Source organism: Tachypleus tridentatus, chromosome 9, assembly GCF_004210375.1.
Source record: "Tachypleus tridentatus isolate NWPU-2018 chromosome 9, ASM421037v1, whole genome shotgun sequence".
Classification (NCBI taxonomy): domain Eukaryota; kingdom Metazoa; phylum Arthropoda; class Merostomata; order Xiphosura; family Limulidae; genus Tachypleus; species Tachypleus tridentatus.
The window spans coordinates 106545521-106567398 of record NC_134833.1 but is presented as its reverse complement, the minus strand read 5'-3'; the positions used below and the strand labels follow the sequence as shown (position 1 = coordinate 106567398).

General features: G+C 29.4%; 1 protein-coding gene across 3 annotated transcripts in view; it reads left to right on the top strand.

The window, feature by feature from the left end:
* Positions 1–21878, top strand: part of Klp98A (kinesin-like protein 98A) — a 136157-nt gene that overhangs the window by 58987 nt on the left and 55292 nt on the right. For all 3 annotated transcript variants that reach the window (XM_076456277.1, XM_076456278.1, XM_076456279.1), the window contains 7 exons: positions 3902–3969; positions 5490–5590; positions 6703–6819; positions 11474–11571; positions 12114–12185; positions 17911–17961; positions 19436–19495. In XM_076456277.1, the coding sequence (XP_076312392.1) occupies positions 3902–3969; positions 5490–5590; positions 6703–6819; positions 11474–11571; positions 12114–12185; positions 17911–17961; positions 19436–19495 (567 nt within the window). The remainder of the gene's footprint in view (positions 1–3901; positions 3970–5489; positions 5591–6702; positions 6820–11473; positions 11572–12113; positions 12186–17910; positions 17962–19435; positions 19496–21878) is intronic.

Genomic DNA, 21878 nt, shown 5'->3' with positions numbered 1-21878 from the left:
ATCTGCCATATTCAGTGAGAATAAGGCATTCACTCAATACTTGGATTCATCAGACCAGCTAGGACACGATAAATATAATAGTGGTCAAAGTGTTGTTTACGTGATCAGTTTTCATAAACAGTTACTGTTTTCTTGTAGGATAGTAAAGTACAACTTTTTTATTCCATTTTTAAAGGATCTTTGTTGATAATGAAAAGATTGTATTTTAACCAGGTTATTGTACCACTGGCTATAAAAATAGCTGGATTTTACTTTTTGTGATATCTAATAGTACCAACTGTGTATATCCTTCATTGTTGACTGAAATATAATAGTTCATCTTTCTGTATTGTTTGTACAACCACATTGCGATAAAATTGTCTCTTCATATTTCACTGTCTCTCAGACAAAATCATGAACAGTTTAATTTTTTATTTGTTCATACATGTGTAGTATTACTGTAGAAATCTTAACACCACCTTTATTATTTTTTTTATCAAGATAAAAGATGCTGAAATTAAGCTTGTTAATGTGTTTTGCTACCATACCTTATCAGTAAGAAAAGCAGATCTTAGTTGATGCTTTATTCACACAGAACATAAACATGACAAGACACAGCTCCACCTATAAATTATTAAAACTTGTATAGTCCATGTTTTTGCTACTTAATATGGTGCAACATATACATCTAGTGAGATGGTTAATAGTAAAAGTTGTTGTTTTTGGTATAATTTATGTTTTAATCACATGAGTTTAGAAATGGATCAAGAAGGATATCAATAGCTTTGTACACATTATCAATTGATTTTACTGCTTCTTCTGTCACATTTCTTAACACTATCACCACAGGTATCCTTTAATGTGCATGACACAAGATTTTAGTGTCTTCAAAATGTTATTAAACTACATTTTGTTAATGTTGTATAAATTAATATAGCATAAAAGCTTAGCTAATAATCCATATTTTAATAGTATATGAGTTTTAAGTTCTTAATTTCATAAGGTAATAATTTAAAAAATCCTGAATTTCCCCAAGTGTGACCTGTGTGACACATTTTCTCTAAGCATCTTCTCTATTTTATCCATCACCCTTTCAGTAGACATGGAAGTAAATGTAAATTATTTTCTATAAAATCATCATTGCTCAGACAAATAATAATATTTTTGCCTTCAGTTTTTTTGGTTACATAGTTACCAAATAGAAAACTAGACCTTTTCTGCCACACCTACCTGTTTCATCCTTCCTTTCAGGATTTGTTAATAATTCTGTCAGAAATTTAATTTTATATAACCTATAGAAAGCCAGGGTTTTCATCTATCAAATGATGTATAACATTATGTTATGAACAGATTATCATCAATTTCACTTCTAGTACAAACGTCAGCTCTGTGTGAAAGTTAACAGCTAGCTTGGATGGATTTTGGGAGTTAGTTAAAATTGTCTGTTTTGCATGTTGGAAATATAATTTATGTCTTTCAGTGAATTGTTTAATTAAATAATTATTTGTTACATTGCTACCATTACTATAAAAAATAGTTTTAAGTGTCATCACTAGTCAACAGAAAAAAAAAACAAATTAGGGTAAGTACTTTCTTGTTTATTCTTTATTTATTGTTATAAAAGTAACTAAAGTGTCAAAATAGGGATCTCTTTATGTTAGGTAAGGTTAGATTAGGTAAAATAAACAATAATAATAATATAATTTCAAGAAGCATGCATGCTAGTAGCCTGTGGGTGATATAATTCTATAGTATAATGTGAGCTGCACATTTCCCAAGTGAATTAAAACTTATAATGTCACAACTCGCAGTTAGATATGGTTCAAAGGGCAATAAAACAATAAAATGTAATTACAAATAGATATATGCTGTTATTAGTTTTAAAATACCTAGGATAAATAACATAGTTTCACATTACAATTCAAGTCATTTTAGAAAGAAGAAGAGGGTAATATAGATTTAGTTAGATTTTGTTTTTTGTGGTTATAAGGTCAGTCAAACTGACTAACCTTGTATAGTGTTAGGATAGAGAAAATAGATAAAATATAAAGTTTTACTGAAAATAAAATTTAAAATATATTTAGGAGGTTTTAGAGATTGCATAGATAAAATTGGACATTTTTTGAGATGAAGAAAAATATTTTAAATCTAAACATGAAAATCACTTTGCACATGATTATTCTAAACAAACACTTGATATATTCAAGGACAATTTTTTATAAGTTTATTTAAATACTTCACTAAAAATATGATTTTTTATATATGTAAAAGACTTGTGATGTTCACTAAAGTGCTGCAAAATTTCATGAAGATTGACACACTATTAAAAGTTAGTAGTATCAAGTCTATAAAGGCTTTGAATGAGTACAAAGAATTAATGTGTACAGTCAAGTTGACTGAGTCCATCTTGAGAGAGTTAAACACATTTCAAGTTTTTGCATCATTATTTCATTGTTCAGTAATATTAGACCCAGTAAAATCACCTCTCTAAAATCTTTTCTAAAATTTGTATCTTCCAGGATATGTCTTGACATAATTAATGTTGACAGAACAAAAATTGCAACATCATTTTGCAAACCCTTTAAATTTCTTATTTTTATATCTGTATAAAGTGTTTCATCTCACCAGTACTTTAATCAAACTGTGCAGAGACCAGAACATATTAGTCTGTGGATTACAGTGACATACTTTTTGCAAAATTGATTATTTTCATTCTTCTAATTTAATCCATGTAATGATAAGCCTGAAATTTGTATTTATAAATAATCATTCTAAAGTTGTGTACTGGATAATATAAATTCATTGCTAGTTTGTGAATGAACATTTAAAAAGTGCAGTTTGTCTCTAACAGAAGGTTAATGCTTTTGGTAATATTTTTGCAGTGTCCTTAGTACATTTGTTATTTTAAGTGCATGTGTCCTTGATGGTAAAAAAATAAATTATCAAAATGTAGTTAAGACTTTATTCTTTTATGTTAAATTGTTTTCTTTCATAACCACCTCAGAAATAACCTTACTGACCATATTACACTAAGGTCTGTTTTTATTAGTGTAACATTTTGTTCCAATTCATGAAGTATTTATTAGTTTCAGAGGATTTTGCTCTGGAAAATCTTATTGCATTTTCTGGTTTAGTCATGCTTTAGTAATCTAGTGAGATATTTTTAAAATTAGACAAGTTAATATTAGCTGTCCTCATGGTTTTATCATTTTGTACAAATGCACGTTTTCAAAGCTATTAATTTCAGCAATAGCAAATATGTACACAAAATAATACTTCTGTGTATATTTAACATAGGACAGCTGTAAGTTTATTTGATGTTGCTGTAACTAGAATTTTTATATTAGCATAAAAACCTGTTTTATTTATTCACTTGAAATTAACATCAAACTGAAACTGAAATTTTTGTCACAATGATATCATGTTACAGTCTATTGGATTCCTATGGCTCATATAATTTGAAATAGTTTAACAAATTCCATATCATTAGAGATGTACTTACTATATTTTAAAATATTGTTTCCAGGAAAACAGATGTGGTCATTCTTGCTCCAAGTTGTAATAACTAAAACAGTATGTAGCCAAATGTCCTGGGAACTGACATATTAAAATATATGTATGTATATATATGTTGTAAATTAACTTCAGTGAAACTTGTACTGGGAAAATGAAAAAATGGTTTAAATTTAAAAGATGGTTGTTAAAGTACATAATTGACAGTATGTATACCTAGTTTAGGTTTCATTTAAGAAATTTGAAATTATTAAGTAAGAAATATACTTTCAAAGTACTTTTCATGGAATGTTTTATATGGCAAATAATAATTACTTTAAGTTAGCTTCTAGAACCATTGCTTAGCTCCATTATTTAAAAGAAATTTGTAAAGATATCACAATGAAATGTTTTAAATGAATATATTTAGGCCACATTCCACCGAGACATGCCTAGTGAAACAGTAAGCAAAGTGAATCTAGTTGATCTTGCTGGAAGGTAGGTCACTGATAATAATGAATTTTTTAGCAGAAAGGTTCTTGAGCCTACTTGATTTGGTTATGAACTTAAATCATTGTATTTAGTTCTTTTCTACTAGTAAATCATTGATGAAATTAGTATATTTTCCAGATATTAAATTGTTTATTATTTATGCATAGTTTATAATTCCTTAAAATACAATAAGTTTTTGATTTTCAATATAAGTTATTGAATCATTTTGGTTTTTCATTATATAAATCACATACTTTTTGTTTATTATCAGCTAATAATTCAGTTAATCATTTTGATTTGATGTGAAAATAAAATCTGTGAATTTAGTTTTTTTATAGATAAATAAAAACAATTTTTCTCCCATTTTTTTAGTACAAAAACCAGTTAATCTAATTGATTTTATCCAGATATAAATCATTAGATCTTGTTAATATGTTTACTTTATCAGTCATTAATTTTGATTTTTTTTATACTTGCATTTCTGAATCTTGATTCCCCCCAGTTAGGTAATATATATATTTTTTTCCAAACTTTTCTCTAGTTATACAGATTAATGAATTTTTGATTTTGTCATTTAATGTGTAATTAAATTTAGTTTATTATCAAATATTCTTTGTTGTGTAGTTATTATATATTAATTTATTAAATTACTTAAATTTGTTGACTTTATCAATAGTAAGATGTTAATTTGTTTCCAAGTAGACACTGAATTTTGGCTATTTTAATTAGAAAATAGCAACTGACCTTAGTTAATATTTTTGATAAATAACTATTGAATATTAATAATATGCTTTTGGTTGACAAGTCATTTAATCTTGTTGATTTTATTTTTTGTAAATAGTGTATTGCTTCCACAAATAAAACCAGTGCTTTTTGTTAAATGAGCTATTTGAAATGGTTAATTATTTCTATAGATGTCTCATTTTGCTTTTCTTATTATGTGTGGTTTTGAAGCTAAGTTGAACTGCCTGATGTATTTTATTGAATTGTTCTATCTCTCCACTGTTTTCAGATATTTTTTTCACATGGATGTGTTAATGAGACCTCACTTGCATTAAATATAAAAATGTATACTTGGTATATCTTGAACAAATACTGAAATTTTAGTACATATGTATCATTTTTTCAGGCTGTTAAGAAGCAGCGATTCCATGTTTTAATGATTCTTTGTCTAAAGATTTTTTTAGACAGAAGTGGTGAGGTTGTCACTCAAACTTCTAATATAAATAAGTCATTTTTTATTGGCAATACAACTCCATTATATTTAGTGAAATAAAAAAACAGGAAGACTTAAGATAATTAACATAACTAACTATTTGAAAATTTGTTGTTTCGTATATGTAATAATTATATGAACATAATTACTCATCATAACCTTGGTAGGGTTACGTAAGTAATAAGCTCACGAGTGACAAGTTGGGAAATGTATAGCAAGGAAATAATTAGTAGTATGATAGTAAAGTATCTAGTGAGGATTAGATATAAGAAGCACTATTAATTATGAAATAATAATTTTCCATGATTAGTGAACGAGTAGCTTCATCAGGAGCAACTGGACAAAGACTGAAAGAAGGAGCTCACATCAACAAGTCTTTAGTGACACTTGGAACAGTCATTTCTGCTTTAGGTACACTTAACTTATCTTACCATAAAGTTAATACCTGTGCTAAATTCAAATAGGGTATGCTTATATCTTTAAATACTGGAATGTAATCTATCTTGGAATTTCATATTATCACATTGCTTTCATATCTATACCAGAATTTCCCATTAGTTTAGATAATGGGAAAATCAGTTGATCCACTAATCTCTATTAATTTTATATAATTATTGTTTATAGCATGTGCGTCTAAATAAAATAAGTGAGTTACAGTTTTAGCTTTTTAGTGGTTTTGTAAAGGCCATGTTTTTAAATTTCATGCAGTGATCTGATGAAATGATCTCCAAGGTTCAGCTTTAGTATATATAGCTTTAGAAAAATCTACCATTAATGAACAAAGGCATCGATTTGGACTTGATATATATTAATAAAAGAAACTAATACATTTAAATTAAAATACACAGAAGCAATTTTCTTATTCGGTATAATATCTTAATTTGGTCTAATCTATATACTGTATCAGCCTACCTATTTAAATGTATTAGTTTCTTTTATTAATATATATCAAGTCCAAATCGATGCCTTTGTTCATCAATGGTAGATTTTTCTAAAGCTATAATTAATTTTAAACCAGTTTACCTCAAATGCTTTCATTTGATTCAAAATATGCATTCTGTATAATTTTTACATTAACTCTTTTTATATATAAATAATGGTAAAACAGTATCTGTAACAGTAAAGACATGCTGTAATAGTATTATATTACAAGATCCTGAGACTGAGGACATAACATATTAGTGATATACTGTGATAGCAACCATTTAAGTGTATATAATAGTGGAAATATGTAATACTGTTCCACCAGAATTATCTTTGACAATAAGGATGCCATAAGGTACTTAACATTAGAAACATTGACTGGGAATGTGTAACATACTGTTAGGACAGAAGAGTTAACTGGGAACATGTCATTTAATGTACTTTTACAACAGAAGAGTTGACTGGGAGCATCATTTAATGTACTATTGCAATAGAAAAGTTGACTGTGATCATATCATGTTTTAGTTAATATATAAAGAATTCTACCTTTTGATACTTATAGTATGGTGTTTAATTTATAAAATTTCTTTATTTGTTAGCGGATACATCAAGTAACTTGACGAAGAAGCAAGCTTTTATCCCATATCGAGATTCTGTGTTAACTTGGCTATTAAAAGACAGTTTGGGTGGAAACACCAAAACCATGATGATTGCAAGTTAGTTTCTTTAACTAGAAAAAAAAAAGTGGTAATATTTTTATTAACATATAGAAAAATCAGAAAATTTTCATTCTTTATTCCCTTGTTTTTCATGAAGTAATTACGTAACTATTGGAGTGTCACGTCATTATTTCATTAATGCTTTATAAACGAATAATGTTTTTTTTATCCAAAGAATTTTAATTTTAGCCATGGTGAGGTGATACCATATATTCCAGCATGTAAGTCAATTTTATAACAAAACATTATTCCAAGAAAGAGGACTTAAACAAAAATGTAGAAAAATTCTAAACTGTCAGTGAATCCTCAAGATCAAGGGAATTGATCTATTTAAACACGTACTTTACAATACTCTTCACAAAGAACCTTTGTTTCAAAATTGTAGGAATTTACCTTATAAAAGTCACTGTGCTTCTTATTTTGGTTATGTATTCAACAGCTGAACATCAAAATGCCTCCAAAATATATGAAATATGAAACAAAATTTAAGACTGTAATTGTGAAATTTACTAAAAAGAAAACGACTGTGCTATGAGTTGTGAATTTAACATAAATGAGAATAAATGTGATGGGCAAAAACAAAAAGAGAAAATTCAAAGTCTGTCAGAAATTAAATGTGCTGCTCTGGAAAAAAAGAAAAAAGTGCCTGGCCTGAACTTAAAACAGACCTCATGACATATGCTGATGCAAGACAGGTCCAAATGTAACAAAAAATCTCTCTGAAATTTCATGCTTGTGAATCTTGAGTAAACCACAATGCCAGGGTGATTTACTTCTAGTGTAAAAGCAGCGTTTGAATATCTTTGATTTATTTTTCGTAAAGATAAGGTTTACAAGTCAGTTGTGTAGTTAATATAGAAAACCATGTCTTAATAAAAACTGGTGAAACCCTTAGAAGGTTTCTAACAAAATTAAAACAATTGTCATTCAAAGGAAAATACAATAACATAATATAAAAAATAACCTGTTTCTTCAGACTCATACTTTGAAAAATTAGTTAGAAAAGTAAATTAAAGAATTAATGAACATCAAATCACCCTGAGCCTACTACAACTTTTAAAGAAACCCAAGAAAAACAGACAACAAACAAGTTTGAACAAATGAAAATTTCTCAGCTCAGTGTAATACACATAGAGCAATTTAAAGAAGATTTTTCCACATGTATATATAAATGTACTCATTTTCCAACTATTGACTAAGAACAGTGTCTATACTATTAAATAATGAGATTTGAATGCCTTTTTTATAAAATAAAATAATAAATAAAGTGAAATAGAAATACTGATGAACCAATAGAAAGGAGCAGCTCATCTATCAGGATTAACACCATTTAATACCAATAGCTAATGATGTGAAACTGGATAAGATTATTCAAACTCCTTGGACACACTATAATTAAAAGAAATTCAAACTTTTCTGATGAAGGCCTCAGTAAAGTGAATAAAATGTTTTAGTGCTCTACATATAAATTCCAAGCAGGTGCAGTAGAACTATGTTTTATGTAGAGAGTAGACTTGCTACTTTTCTAATACTTAAAACATTTTTCATATACAATAGATCTTGATATAGGTATTACATGTAGAAAAGTTTGTAACTACACATTGCAAAATTCATCTTACAAACATAGCCATTCATATGAATACTTTCACGAAAACTGTTACATTCCTGTAACTGTGTTGCTCTAGACGTAAAGGGTATGGAACACAATTTGTAGATTATGTTAATCTAAATAGCTGTGAAGGTAACATCTAACTCTGTAATGTCTAACTATAATTTATATATGTAAATTCTAACAAGTATATCTTATGCATTTGCTGTTTCACATGCAGGAATACAGTAAGTAGATAGATCAGTATGATTTGCTACAACATTGAATCTTGTAGGTTCATTAATATTAGAGAGCATTTTCTCTTTTCAGTTTGTCAGTATGCAAAGTCATTGAGATTCATACCAAACTAAGAAAGAGGTTAATATAAAAAAAACCTGTGTAGAGTTTCATAAAAATCAGCAAATCAATTTCCACTGTATTGCTAGTAACTGGATACAAAGGCACACTTTTCAAGAGAATTTGAGATCTTGAAAATTATGCAAACTACTGCTATGGCTCATGTTAGTGCTGTAACATAAAAAACAGGTTATAAGTACAAGTGGCTTTTATTGCTGCTTTGATATTATAATCTGTCATTGTTTTGAGATTTTGTTTTTCTCACAGTACTGAGAACACATCTACAGTAGGTCATGTTATATACTCTTCAAAAAAAGAAACTCAAAAGGCAAAATTTGAGACATCTTGTTAACAAGTTTATTCCGGGTAGTTCTGTACGACATGTGTGAAACTTTGCACATTCTCTGCTAAACATCCAAAGTCTGCAAAGGCGAAGTCCACGCTCACTAGTTGAAGTTTAACGTCACTCAACGTCAATAACTAGTATGCACCCCGTGAGCATCAATAACTTCTTGGCATCTCCTGCCCATGGAAGCGATGAGATGACGAATCACATTTTGTGGAATGGCTGTCCAACCAACCTGCAAAGCTGCTGCAAGCTGAGGTAGAGTCTGCAATTGAGGTTGTTGCCGTCGCAGACGTCGGTTCAACTCGTTCCAAAGATGTTTGATGGGGTTTAAATCTGGTGATCTGGAGGGCCAGGGAAGAACGTTGATGTTGTGGTGTCTCAATAACACAGTGGTGAGTCGGGCTGTGTGAGGACGGGCGTTGTCATGTTGAAAAACGTCGTTGACGCTCAACATGATGGGTTGCACATGGGGCCTAAGAATCTCGTCGACGGTTGCGTACGGTCTGATCGGAAATCCTACGCAGCCCTGTTATGGTTGAGGGAGTAGACATCGCAGTGGTTGTCCTATCCCGAAGGTGACGTAACCGGATGTAGTGATCTTGTGCGGGCGTGGTCACACGAGGTCTGCCAGATCGTGGACGGTCACAAGTTGATCCATGTTGTTGGTGACGATTCCATAGCCTTGTGATGGGGCTTGGGTGGACATTCACAGCTCTGGCAACATCTGATCGAGATTCGCCTGCTTCCAAGCAACCAATGGCATTGTTGCGTTGTGCTTCAGTCAGTCTTGGCGTAACTGTATTGCGTGTCGGTGACTTAACACTGAGCTATGGAAACCGAGAACCCGTCACTTTTATAGGGATTTTGCACATGTTGCACTTGCAGAACATGCAGATGTCTCAAACAAATTTATTGGACACGAATGCTTTTTGGCGAAAAATCTGATGTTTTCCTCTGTTTTCAAAGTGCACAACTTTTATTGTCATTTTAGTCTGACAATCAGTGCCTTAACACGTGTAACATCACATACTCTGAGCTTGTAATGTTATTATATATATTACTCTTTAAAATAACAAAAATATCCCTTTTGCATTTCTTTTTTTGAAGAGTATATTTATTATATCTAGAACAGATTTTACCTACAACAGATTTTGCTACTATCCTGGTACTAAGACTTAGTTTGAACAACAGTAGTTCATTTTTGGTGTAACATCTTGAACAAAGTTTTGCTTGCTAGATATTGGTATCACAGAAGTAGTAATATGTATCTTACCTTCATATGATGCCTGTTACAAATTGAACACCGACATTATTTTATCTACTGTAGACTCTAGTTTGTGAGCATAGATTAGTGGTGTTTTGAATCATAACTTTCATCTCTAGAGATAAAGAAAGAGAAGCAATATTTGAATGAATTATTAATTGTTTTTATAAGGGCTGTTGCTTTAAATAGTGTTTATTTTGTTTTCAAAATTTAGATATTTTTGTTGTAGTTAACAGTCTTTGGGATCACCTTCAACAGCTAAGTCTGTTTGTGAATTAGTCACTAATTTCTTTTCTTAGATTATGGAGCTGTGGGTTCAATAAAAGAGTTCTGGTCAAATCTTGCTATTTGATTAGAGTGGACCAAGAATTAATATTGGGTGCTGTTGACTAGCTGTTTTACTCTAATTTATCAGTTCAAAATTAATGACAACAAGTCCCTGTGTAGCTTTGTGTAAATATATAAACAGACACAATCATCACAGTTTTATATTAGGTACTAGAAGTTGATATAATTGTGTTCTCTCAAACAGAAGCAAATGTGAAACTAAGAACCATTAAAAAAAAGCTGTATAATATTGGTTATTTTGTATGTCTAACACAGAGAACAGGAAGTTTCTTCATGCAAGGTCTAGCTACATGTGTAGCTTTAACAATAGCCTTTACCTCTTACAAGTTCCCCTTTAACTGTGAAATTGTTGATATGTTATAAGTTAAGTATGCTTTGAGTTACAATTCATTTGGGTATATAGTTTTATTACAAAATAATGAAATAAATTATATATTCAACTTTTTGTGCTATTAAACTATGCTTTCTAGTTAAAATGTTTTAATTCTAAGAATTTATCATTTAATAAGGTTATCAGGCACTTGGTTTTTCGAATCCAATTGTTTTCTTTAATAGAATTCATGACAACTTGTTTCCATCAGTTAGATATAAACTTTAGACAAATGTTATATGCCACTAAAAACTTGAATATTTTTGCTGTCTGAATCCTCTAGTGTTACTTTTCAAGAATTTAAAAACAAATTTTGGTAAATTAAGTTTTGAAACCATATTACACTGTTACAGTTTTTATTTTTTAAATGTTCAGCAATATCACCAGCATTGTGCAATTACGGAGAGAGTCTTAGTACTTTAAGGTATGCCAACAGAGCTAAGAATATTATCAATAGACCTACTATTAATGAGGTAAGTTGTGTTTATGAACATCCTAGTATTTTATATTTTACTACTACTTGTTTTTTTAAACTTAATCTTTCTTCACTCAACACTATTTTTTGGTGTTTTTGGTGACTTACCTCAAAGAAATATGAAAAGTAAATAAATGGCTTTTTCATTTTGTGTTATGTATGTTATTTTGTTTTCTGTCTTGTTTTCATTTATATAATAATTATTGTGCCTGTCTGTCATCAGATATAAAGTATATTATCGTATTTGCTGTTTCTCTTGAAAAATTGGTACACACAATCCTTCTGTGTGTCAGTTGCTATATATTTCTCAGAAACCTTTTGTTATTCTTCCTTCTATCTAAATTTTTGAATAAATATTTTACCATACAAGTTTTTCACACTGATTTAATTATTGTGGGATTGAAGTAGTTTTATGTCATAAGCTACAGGTGGTTGTTGTTCCTCTACTTATAAATTGCCTTATATTATGTTTTTAATTTATATTTATGGTCACATGCATGCTACTGCCAGTCTGTGTAAATAATACATTACACCTTGCAGGATCCTAATGTCAAGCTTATACGAGAACTTCGCAAAGAGATTGCTCACCTGAAAGAGCTACTTGGAGAAAGTGTAAGTAAAGGTCAGACTTTGTTTGTAGCAGCTTCAAGGTCAGAATATTGCTTATGTTACCCATTTGTTTTCATAAACTGTATATGCACACATACACAGACAAACATGAGTAAAAAAAGATTTAAAACATTTGTACTTTTAGCACTTGAATTTATGAAATAATTTGTGTTTTGATATTATGCTGTAAATAATAGGTTTTTCTTTCTGCCTTCAAAAATGAGTGAAAAATACACATTCGAAGTAGCCTATTTATTGACGCTACTAAACAGATAGCATTTCAGGAGAAATCCTGTTAAGAAGAGGACCTATGTGGTAAATTACTTTTCTGTTGGTTATAGATGACTCTTAATGATTTCACATACAAGTATCACAAAAAATATTAGCCAATAATAAGATATCAAGCTAAGCTAGTGCAGGGTTTTCAAAAGTCATGAAAATCTAGGAGCTCATAAATAAATTTGTCAATACAAGAAATTGCAAAAATTGGTGTTTTTTATTAGTATTTCTAACAGAAATCCTTAAAAGTTTTAACTCCATCACTTCCACATTTTTATCTGTATCAACTTCAAGCTATACCGGTATGTTTACTTCAGTAATGTAAAAAACAATTTCTAAGAAATGTGACTTGTTAAAATTTTATGTAAGCTAACATGGCAGCACTGATCAGTAACGTACTTCGAACTGTGTAATTCCATCTGCAAGCAAGTAAGTGTTCAGTAACTATTGTTGATATAATATCATTAGCATAAAATAAACTCACAACTTGTTTGGCAAGAATCTAAAATAATCATAAAATTATTGATTGAACAAAGAAAATGATCTCCTCAGAATTTTCATAATTTCATCATCAGTATGAAAACTTCAAAAGTAATTAATAAAGTAATTAAGCATCAAATTTATCAGTGAAATGAGAAAGAAATACTAATCCATCCAGAAACAATATAATAGAATTGGTGTCATAAGCCTAATCACCATGCATGAAAGGTGTCAAATGTTTATAACTAAAGACATTATGGCACCTTGTACCTGATTAGATCACCTTTTATTCAGAAAGTGATCACTTTAGGCTGTGGTATTTTCAGCAGCGTTTTGGGCCCCATTATTAAATGTTTTGAGGACAACCTTCTGCTTTTAAAAATACTGTATTGTGATATATGTTATTAATATTGCTTTCTTCTTTTACACTTAAATGTAATGAAATTCTTAAATTAGCATATGATTTTACATGTAATCATCATACCCTGTGATAATTGAAACAAATGACAAAACCTATGACAACAAATAAAATTATTTGGAACAATTATCATTTTAAATGTCATATTGATTATATGTTATTGTACAAGAAAACTAACAAGCTAATCACTATATAGAAATATATAGGTTTGTCTGACCTTCAATGTTTCCAGGTCTTTGTTAGGTTTTCAAAACAACAGTTTTCAAATAAGGGAATGCAGTTTTGTTGAGAAAGCAGGGGATGTACAACATCAGTATATACACACACACACACACATATATATATATAAGTCAAGTGTTAGTTGATTACATTCAGTTAATTTCTACAGACCTTGTGAGTTAAACAGTCTAATTTCACTGTTTCTCCTATAATACTTTTTCAATAAATATTTGGTTTTGATTGCTCATTGGAGGACTTTTGTATCTCCAGCCAAATCAATGCATTTTGGGCAAAAGACAAGGTTTTATTACTTATTGTTAAACTTAACTTGGGAAAGTTGAAGCATACTGAAAGGAATAAATGACAAAGACATTGATTTAACTTTTATTCTGTGCAGTAATGTGTAGTCATTTATAATTTATTTTGTTAAGTTATTTCATAGTTTTTTTTTCCATTTTAATTGAGTGTGTTTTGTCTTGGTATCTCGGGTGTTAGTTTAAGTATGCCAGGAAAAAACAAGTTCAGCTCAGCGTGGCAGAATATAAACAGTTGTGCTAATTGCATGATAAAACTTCAGAATATTTATTGTGCTGAATGCCAAATGCACACAAAAAAGAGGAGTAGATAAAACAATTTTTTTTTACTTGAATTATTTTGTGTGTGTGTGTTATTGCTAGGATGTTTTATGCAGCTGTTACTGAAGGTTTTTATAAAATGATAAAAATTATTTAATTTTGGTAAAATTTACATTGTGTTAGAATTGGTAAATTATGTCCAGTTCTTTTCCATTACTTTGTGAAAATCATGTTAAGACTCAATTTAGGAAGTAAACAAAAGAACACAAACCTTGGCATTCATTCTGCTCTTTAACCACTTTATTTCAGTGTTTACTATGTCTACTCAGTACTTGATTGATTCTGTTTGTCAACATATAATAGCATTTTCAGTTAAATTTATTTTTTGATAAGATTTTTGGTATTCAAAATAATTAATAAATAAGTGATATCATTATTCACTATAAGCATATTATTTTTTCAATAATTTGCAAGTAAACATAAAAAAGAATGTATACACCATATCTGCTTTGTCTAATGCTAGTGAGGCTTTTTTGCTCAATACCAATGCTTGTTAGGCCAGTTGGGATAAATAGACACAGTAATAGTTGAGATGCTATTATATTGTCAAACAGTTGCATGAGCAACCACTGTTACTGTGTGATCTAGATTATTAATCAATCAGAATTAGATTGAGGATTAATATCTGTTTATTTTAACAACATCTTACTGTTCCTGGAGTGAACATTAAATTATATAAGTGGTCAGGCAATGACAACTTTTATTATGAAGCTAGGGAGATACATATAGTTTAAAAGACATGAAAGAAGTGTTATAGTAGAAAAAGTATGTAATGTAATATATGCTATCACTAATAATTTAAATGTTTAACCCCTTAACCAGGGATATATCCAGTGGTTAAACTCTTGCTCAGTAGGGAATTAGTTTAACTGAATACAGTCAAATTTAATATAGTTGATAGTTTAGAAGGTGAAAATAGTCAAACTCAGACTCAGCATTGATTTCAAAATCTTATTATAACAATAAATTGAACAATTTCAGTCAAAATTGACACAGCTATGTGCATACAACATCTGTATGATGCCATTACTTCAGTGGTAAAAACTGCTAAATTACACCACCAATACATAGCTATATAGCTAAAGCATCTGGGAAACAACACAGAATAGCTGTAAAAGAAGAAATAATTGCTCAGGCTAGATAAAATGGTCTTTCCATTTCAGAAATGGTCATACGACATCAGGGCGAGTTAATTCACCTTTCCCAGGAGAAACGTAATATACATAACATATATGTAAAAACGGCTCGTTTGGGTTGAGAAAATTTTTTGCGTAGAGGAGCGAACAACGTTTCAACATTCTTTGGTCATCGTCAGATTCACAAAGAAAGAAAGATGGAACTGACCAATAGCTGACCACGTGTGAAGGGGGTTGTGTGATTGAGTGTAGGAGAATGTAGAGAGTGTGCTTAGATGTTTGATTATATTTATTAATACAGGTATAAAGGTATTTCTTTGTATTGGTTTATTTTGGGCTTGAGTTGTTGTATAAGTAAGGCTTCTTTAATTTTGCATTTGTTTATGTTTGTTTCTTTATTTAGTATTTGGGTGTTTCTTATGGATATGTTGTGTTAATTTGATTTGCAGTGTTCGAAAACGTGTGAAGGCGACTTTTTGTGTTCTTTGAATCTGGTTTCCATTTTTCTAATTGTTTCTCCAATATAGAAGTCCTGGAAGTTATCACATTGTATTTTATAAATAATGTTGGGGTGGGGTTTGTCAGTGTAGTTTTTACATGGTATAGACCTTAGTTTTGTGCCTGGTTTTTGAATAAATTTGGTATTAACTGGAATGTCATATTTTGTTACTAGTTTTTGCCAAATGTTTGTTATTTTTCTGCTAATTTCAGGAATATATGGTTTTGTGATTTTTTTAATTTGTGGGATATATTTACTTTTGTTAGTTGACTTTGCTTTTTTCTAGTTATATGTGCATGTAATGTTTTCTGTGGTTTGTGGAGGAAATTTATTGATGTTGATGAAGTATTGTTTTATTTTGTTTAATTCTTTGTTAATATTATCTGGTGAGCTCAGTTTTATGGCTGTGTTTATTTGGTTTCTTAGTATGTTGAGTTTTTCTTTTTTTGTTTCATGTGCTGAGTCCCAAGGAATGTATAGTCCAGTATGGGTGATTTTTCGGTGGATTCCTGTTTTAAATTGTGTATCGATTCTTGTAATTTTGAGGTTAAGAAATGATATTTGATTGCTTTCTTCCTGTTCACATGTTAAGTTAATGTTGGGATGTATAGAGTTAATGTGATTGAAAAAATTAAGTGCATGTTCTGTAGATGTGAATCCCTCAATCGTGTCTTGTAATCAATCGTGTCTCAATCTTGTAATTTTGAGGTTAAGAAATGATATTTGATTGCTTTCTTCCTGTTCACATGTGAAGTTAATATTGGGATGTATAGAGTTAATGTGATTGAAAAAATTAAGTGCATGTTCTGTAGATGTGAATACCTCAATCGTGTCGTCTACATATCTGTACCAGTATAGTGGTGTATGTAATGCTGTGTTAATTGCTTGTGTTTCAACTTGTGTCATGAAAATATTGGCTAGAACTGGTGATACTGGGTTGCCCATGCTGAGGTCATTTGTTTGTATATTGTTTTGGTTGTTGAACATGAAGTTTTCTCATCATCACAGATATCACTTTTGTAGTCTTGATAAGTGATTTATACATTAGAAATGCCTAGACATGTGAAACAAACAAATGTGGGTTGTCATAATTTGATTCTATTATTGGTCAATCTTCAGCATGTCAGCACTGACTCAATTTACTAGTGTGATATTTCATTCAGGTTATAGGCTAAAGTACAGGCTATAGATGACTATTTTTTCAATAAACTGAAATCATCTTACATCACAACCATTTTGGCACACTCCTGTTCTTTGTCTGAATGCACTTACTGCTGCTTTATGCAGAAATGTTAATTTGCAATTTAATGTTAAATATCAGTTATTTATTTTATTAATCTTATAGATTGCTACAATGAAAACAAGTATTTGGATTAGAGACATACATAGAAAGTTTTCATTAGCCATGTCATTGTTTAAAATGTGATTTGTACACAACAATGATTTAAATAGATCTTTGTTTTATTTATTTTTTACTAATTACTCTTATTATTAAAATAACAGGAAACAAGTATTAAACATTATGTGAAATTTCCCTCAAAATCTGTGATATTCATCATTATGACTTTTAGGTGTAATGTATAGTTTTTTGTTGTTTTCCTTTTTGTACTTTGATCTATGAGTTCAATGTAATATACTTCTAAACACTTTGTAGAATCATTGGGCTTAACATAAACATATAGGTATGCTCTCTGTCTTGTGGAACATGTGGAACTCTAGCTGCTTACTTCATATGCTGTGTGTGGTTGAATAAGAAATTTTAGCTGCTGGTCTATTTAAATAGCTTAATTCTAAAATATTTACAAAGTGATATAAAGGAAATGCATGAATTATGTGCACTGTGTCAATGTGACATTATTACATAAAGAAAATTATGCTACACAAAAACTTGTGGAAAAGTTTGTTACAGAGGTAAATTTATTTTTATCTTGAATAAAGTGGTTTTATCTAAGATACTAAAGCAAACTCTTATTATCAGTTCTTGTTTCATTTCAGTTGTAATGTTAATAAATAAGTGTGATTATTCAGTTTACTACTACAATTAAACTTCCTGTTTTTGCAGGTGAAGTCATCTCCCATGATGGTGGAGAGAATCCATGAAAATGAAGCCAGAGTAAGATTTTGTAATTAAATACATAAGTTAAAAACCCTTTCCTTCAACCATATATAATGTTTTGTTGAAAACAAAGCGTGAATAAATATTATTAAAAAGTTGGATAGTGTCCAAACTGTGTAAATGATGCTTCCATATGTATAGTGGAAATTTCTGTTACTTTCAGCTGTTAAGGCAGAAATTTTGGCTACATAAAAGTCCATCTTTGCAGTAAATTGCAACTAGAGTTGTGACCATGGTATTTAGCAGTTGTTGTTTTTTAAATACTACCTAAGTGTTTTTACATAAACCCATCACAAGTACATTCACAGTTGAAGATTTTAAAACTACCTTTGTAATAATACATTGTAACTAGTAATGCCATCATGAAATATAAATGGCCTTGATAGTAACCTGCTCAACCTCCATGACTGTTTTAGCAGTAACTTCTTGTACTAGTAGGCACAATTTTCAATCTTATATCTCAGATGTTGAACTAGAATCCAAATAATAGGTCTCGATACAGGGATCCTGTAAAGCAACTTATTTCACTATGGGAAAATCTGTACACCCACTTATCTGATGATGAGAATCCTCTACATCTATCTGTCTTAGGATTAAAATCCTATATATCTATTTATGTCAGGAAGAGAATATACTAACTTTTTCGGTACAAGAGACTTATTCACAAATCCCGTAAGTGTTAATGGACCACTAAAATGCAAGTAAAAAGAATAACAGAATATTTATATATAAATATTAATGTCATTTTTGTTGATTTGTTTTTGTGAAATCCTATGGACCATCAAGGTACTTGTGACATACTAGCACTGGTGATTGAGAAACACTACTCTATATCTACATGTCTTGAGACAGGAATCCTATACATTTACTATCTCAGGAAGAAAATCTTCTGCATTCACCTATTTCAGGATGATAATTCTCTACCAGTTTCAGAAAAAGATTCTTATAATGATAAATGACTTATAGACTTACTGTGAAGTAAAACTTGATATTTTATTGGAAACATTAATATTCATTTTAAATATTAATATTATCATTGTAGAAAAAGAGATAAGAGAGTAAAAAAACTTTTTCATTACAAGTTAGGGGTTTTACAGAGTACTTTGTTTTTAATATGTGGTGTTATTAATTTGAAATTTAACAACTTATTTCATTAACATTAAGATAAAGTGTGAAAATCTAGCTAATGTACAATGGTAAAAAAGTAATAATGAAATTTATTATAATAAACCTATGATTTAATGAGATAATACTATTCTGTTAAGTAAGTATGATAAAATGTGATAAATGGATAGCAATAATTTATGTAATTAACTGCTAATAATTTAATAATTAGTGTTTAATAAAACATTACTAATTAATAATTGTACTTAGATGATCATATAGTTTACTAATCCTGACAACAATGGTATGTTCTTGAAACTTTGTAAATATAGTTATTGGTTTTTATATATTTTAAATTTTTATATAGGTGAAAGTACTGACAGAAGAATGGACAGGAAAATGGAAGGAAACACAAAAAATATTAAAGGTTTGGACACTTTGAAGTGTTTACTGTGTATTTTTTTTTCTGAAAACAGAATTGAATTTCATAACTTAGGGTAAACAAAACCGTAAAAGACTTAACAGTTATAATTTTCATCATTTGTTATGATGTGATCATTTTTAAGGTGTGTAAAGTAGCATTATGAACATAGTTTGATAAAATTGACAGTTTTAAAGACTTCACTGTCCATGAGTAAGTAGTAAGTAATTGCATTACTAAGAGACAGACTCCTTTAAACATGCTTACACATTGTATTGTTTTTGTTATTCTATCTTTAGATTGTGTTTTGGATTATGTGAATCTTAAATTCCTGCACATCTTCTCTTATTCACTGTTAACATGGTTATGTCTATGTTCCTACAAACATTTCACAAATCAAACACTGTAGCTAATGGTTTGGTTGCTTAATTCTTAATCCTTTTGCCATTAGTCTTGCCAGATGAACTCCTAGTTATTAATTAATTAATTAAACTCCAAGTTATTAATATGTTAATGTTTTAACCCCTTTTGCAATCGATGTTACATAATGTCACTACTGTGAGCAAATTGCACATATACATTAAAAAATGAATTCTAATTTATTTAAGTAATTTTGTGGTAAAAAATGGTGTTTGATTTTTTAGTAAAATATGATATAATTATTGCTTACTAAATATTATAAATAAAAGTTCAAAAATTGTCTAAACATTTTTATAGTATATGTAGGCATCAACTACATACTATGTTTTTCTTCTCTTTCTCTCTCTCTTTTTTTTAGCTTTCATGATTTATCTTAATATTTGTTAAATATTATGCAGAATTGCAAAGAAAGTATCATTATATCACACTTCTAAAGACATTATAAGCTGAGATATGATTTTATTGTTTGAACTTACCTCCCATGAGGGTCTTGAGAAAGGGTATCTCAGTTTTGAAAATAGATATACTCCCCATTTGAAAACTTGTAAAGGAGAAGAGCTAAGCTTTAGACAGACATAACCAACTTGCCAATTAGCCCTGATGACATTTTTCTCCATTTAAAATTTTTGATGAAGTAGTGTAGTGATATCATATTTAAGGTTGAACATTATTTTTTAAAATAGTTCCAAAGTAAATATTGGCCAAGGAATGTTTCATAATTTATCATGACATTTTTTGTTACTTTTACTGAATTTGTATTGTTTTTATTTGAAAGGTACAAAGTCTTGTTTTTCTATAGCAGGTAAGAATATTTAAGGTCAGTGAATATGTAGGCCTAAAAAGTTGAGTATTGGCTCAAGTCATAAAACATTATTGATCATTCTGAATTTGTATATTTTTATTAGGTCACATCAATACTTCAGATGGAATAGAAAATAGCAAAGATAAATTTGTTAGTAAATATAAAATAAACTAAAATATTTTCTTGGTAAAAACAAACTTTCATTATCAATAATATGAATAGAATTTTAGATTTAGTTACTTCTTTCATATTTTCCTTTTTTTTAATGTGTTTGTGTGTGTCACTGAACTCAAGTAAAATATAAAATTTGTAGTTTTATTGAAAAACTAAAGTATGTTTGCAAAGTTAGAGAACACAGCAAAAAATAGTTTAAGATGAATGAACATCTATTTCAAAGGTTAAAAAAACATATAAGTACTGAATATAATTATAAGATGTTTTTTTAAGTACAAGTTATATGTTATTTAAAAATTTTGTATTATTTTTTGTACAGTTTTTCCTGTTAATTTGTGCAACTACTCCATTCCCCCACAATATAAAAAAAGATGGGTCTGTCAATTCACTAGAATCAGCTTCAAATTAATTAATAGAAATTTACCCTTATTGCCTTCTATACAACCAGGATGTACATTTCTTGGCATTTTACAGTTTTAAACTCAAAATTTAATTAAATAACTTTACTATCAATTATTTTGTGAACAATATGTAGAAATTCAGAAATTTTAGTAGTTTCAAGGTATTCTGTTGTAGCGACTTTAGAGTTTTTGTGTTCTATAATGCATATATGTGAAAGTTACACACGTTTTATATTTTTAACACTCAAATTTGAAAGTCAATGAAACTTAGGAGAACACAAAATATGTTTGATTATAAATGGTTCAAGTAAGCTGTGAGTACTATAAATCCTCCTTTTTTGTCTTTTATTTGTAATTATACATTTTAAAAGAAAGTAACTAAAGTGTAAAAGTGTAAGTCTCTCAACTTAGTCTTACAAAACTTCAGTGAAATAAAATGTCATTTTCATAAGCTCTGTCAGTATATAAAACATTTAGTTCATTTTTTCTTACATTAGCTCAGAGGGAAACAACTAGTGGGCTTCTGTTCTAATTTATTACTTTTCACACCAAACTTATTGCTCCAGTGGGTTAAAAAAGAAACAAAAAGTGA